The sequence below is a fragment of the Cebus imitator genome, unplaced genomic scaffold, assembly GCF_001604975.1.
Source record: "Cebus imitator isolate Cc_AM_T3 unplaced genomic scaffold, Cebus_imitator-1.0 Scaffold602, whole genome shotgun sequence".
NCBI classification, from domain to species: Eukaryota; Metazoa; Chordata; class Mammalia; order Primates; family Cebidae; genus Cebus; species Cebus imitator.
The window spans coordinates 645,657-648,290 of NW_016107917.1; the positions used below are offsets into that span (position 1 = coordinate 645,657).

Here is a 2,634-nt window from a genome sequence, read left to right on the forward strand (position 1 = left end):
GGGAAAGGAAGGTGGAGAAAGGATGACCTGAAATCACCACCCAGTCTACCCTTTTTGTGGCTCATGTGTAAATTAGTAATATAAATATTAATATTTCTATATTCTCACGTAAACATTTATTCTATCTCCATTATGGGTTGCAGGCAACTTCAGGGCAGTGCCAAGTATTAAGTTCTGCGAGGAGAAATAGAAGATATGACATAAGTGCCCTCAATTTGCTGAGAATAGTAACATTGAGTACACCTGGAGTTAGCTTTTATGTGACAACAAGTGAAGGAGTAAGATATGCCCAATTTTCCTGAAAAGTGTGAGAGAAATATCTTTCTTTACTCCATCCTAGTTGCTTGCTGCTTTCCTGGCACTACGTCATGATGAGTGCTCCACTGCGTGTGGCAGGAACTGAAACCATCAGTGGCACATGTGGCACAGCTACGTTCTGGGTACTATTGTTGGACCCCCACCCTCCAGAGACCACCCTTCTATTTTCGCGGAAAACCAGTACTTATTCAGGTCACGGGGCTTCGGCCTATCACTGTAGGATCCTCGCTCGAGGGGCAGTGCCCACTGTTGATTAATACACTGTATGAGACAATTTCTTGGGTTGAGAAGCCGCGATTGGCAGAACCAGCCTGTGGAGCTAAGCAGGGTATTGGGTACTGCGTATTGGGGATGCAGGTTCCCGGGTGGCCACAAACATCACCCGGAAGCCTGAATATGGCCTCCCCTCTTCAGGGCGCGCTGCACTCAGCACCGCCGCTATTCAGGGCGCAGGGCCCGGGCCCGAGCGGCGTGCGCGTGCGCGCGTGCGTGCGTGCGTGGGCGCGCGGGCGCGACGCCGCCGCCTGTAGGTTGGCTGGTTATTTTGCAAGCGGGAGGGGCCGTGCGCGCTCCTGCCTCAGGCCTCTGTCCCCCACCCCCCTTCCCCGGTCCCAGGCTCTCCTTCGGAAAGATGTCGGACACGGCAGTCGCTGACACCCGGCGCCTTAACTCGAAGCCGCAGGACCTGACCGACGCTTACGGGCCGCCAAGTAACTTCCTGGAGATCGACATCTTTAATCCTCAGACGGTGGGCGTGGGCCGCGCGCGCTTCACCACCTATGAGGTTCGCATGCGGGTGAGTCACGGGGTGAGGGAGACTGCTGAGGGAGGACCGGGCGGCGCTGGCGGGAGGAGGGGAGGGAGGCTATCGCGGGGACGACTAACGGCGGGGAAGACGCCTGAGGGGTCATTTGGGGGTTAGGGGCTTAATAGACTTGGAACGAGGTCTGCAGATTCAGTTGTGGCCGGAGGATGCAGAAAACTCCTGAGGGAGACATCGGACGGGGGTGCAGGAAAACTACCCATGAGGAAGTGAAGCATGGCTGGATAGGGTGGGGTGGATGGAAGAAGATTAGAGCGAGGAATTCAAGGAGATAGGAATCACGGCTATAGCGACAGAAGGAAGGGAGGGAGGATGGAAGAGGGCTGGGGGATGGAAAGCCAAGGGGATATATCGCTGAGCTCCCTACCTAAACTAGGTTGTGGGAAGTCTGAAGAGGGTGGGCTGGAAGGCCGGCTGCTTCCTAATGAGATCTCCCTGGGATGATGGAGTTAAGCAAAGCCTTGAATTAAAGGGAAGGTAGATTGCAGAAAAGGCAGCCAGTGGGCTTGTGGGAGCAGAAATAAGAAAGGAAGTCTCCTTGAGACTGAGCGCTTCCCTAACTTGTGCGAATTAGCATCTGAAGGAGAGAAATGTTTTATGCTTAAGTTTTCGCAGGTACTACGTGCTGTCTCACCTTGAAACCTGGCCTTGCTCTGGGATTGGTGCCTTGTCAGTCACTGCTTTCATTCTATGTTGATCCTTTAGATTTGAAGTATCCAGAATGTTTATTTCAATATTTATTGGCTCTCATTTAGGTACTTTGTATATGAATGGCTTTTTGCCTTTTGTGTCCTAGATTACCCTTTTGGATTCTGACCCTGGTCTGTAGTTACTTTGATACATGACATTTCAGAACTGCCCAGGTGTGGCTTCTTCCAGCCTGCATGACAGAGGACTTTACTCTCTAGTGCTTAGCCCATAATGCAAGGATGGAATGTGCAGATAGAGTACTTGGTTTGCAGGTTCTTTTGTCCACTTGAAGTGGCTATAGGCAAAACAGTTTGAGAATCATTTTCTAGTTTTCCTTGTGTTATTCTCAGATGAGAAGGCCAGAATATTCTCTATGGACAGCATCCTGCTCAAACTGCACTGAAGAACTAAAAGAGTGTATGTGCTTTCATTGTTGAATGAGTGAATTGAATGAGAAATTGTGGTCTCCTACCTGGACTTTGAAATCTTATTGAGAAATGGTGATTTCCAGATTCCAAGTTTGGCAAAGTCCAAACTGAAGAAAGAAAAGTGAATAGCAAAACATGAGAAACACTTGTCTATATAAGAACTATTTTCAATCATCTCTTTGGGGAAGAATGGAATTTAGGTCCTTCAGAATATGATAAAAGCAGGAAACAGTCAGTGCTGGAGAACTTAATTACCTGAGGGAGCCTGGGCACAACTAGTTCAGCATAAGGGCTCTCTGCTGTGGGGTTTTGGAGACATTTGATGCATTACCCGAGAGTCTTAGGGATACTGAATGAAATCGCTCTTTACTCCAG

The 2,634-nt window shown here is 49.6% G+C and overlaps 1 protein-coding gene and 1 long non-coding RNA gene across 2 annotated transcripts in view; both read left to right on the forward strand.

Moving 5' to 3' along the window:
- Positions 1-699: 699 nt before the first annotated feature.
- Positions 700-2,634, forward strand: part of SNX12 (sorting nexin 12) — a 10,070-nt gene continuing 8,135 nt past the window's right edge. The window contains exon 1 of the mRNA XM_017516767.1: positions 700-1,114. Within this exon, the coding sequence (XP_017372256.1) occupies positions 950-1,114 (165 nt within the window). The 5' untranslated portion in view covers positions 700-949. The remainder of the gene's footprint in view (positions 1,115-2,634) is intronic.
- On the forward strand, positions 1,131-2,628 carry LOC119469217. The gene is made up of 3 exons (XR_005198032.1): positions 1,131-1,235; positions 2,182-2,248; positions 2,343-2,628. It is a non-coding gene; the product is annotated as an uncharacterized LOC119469217 (long non-coding RNA).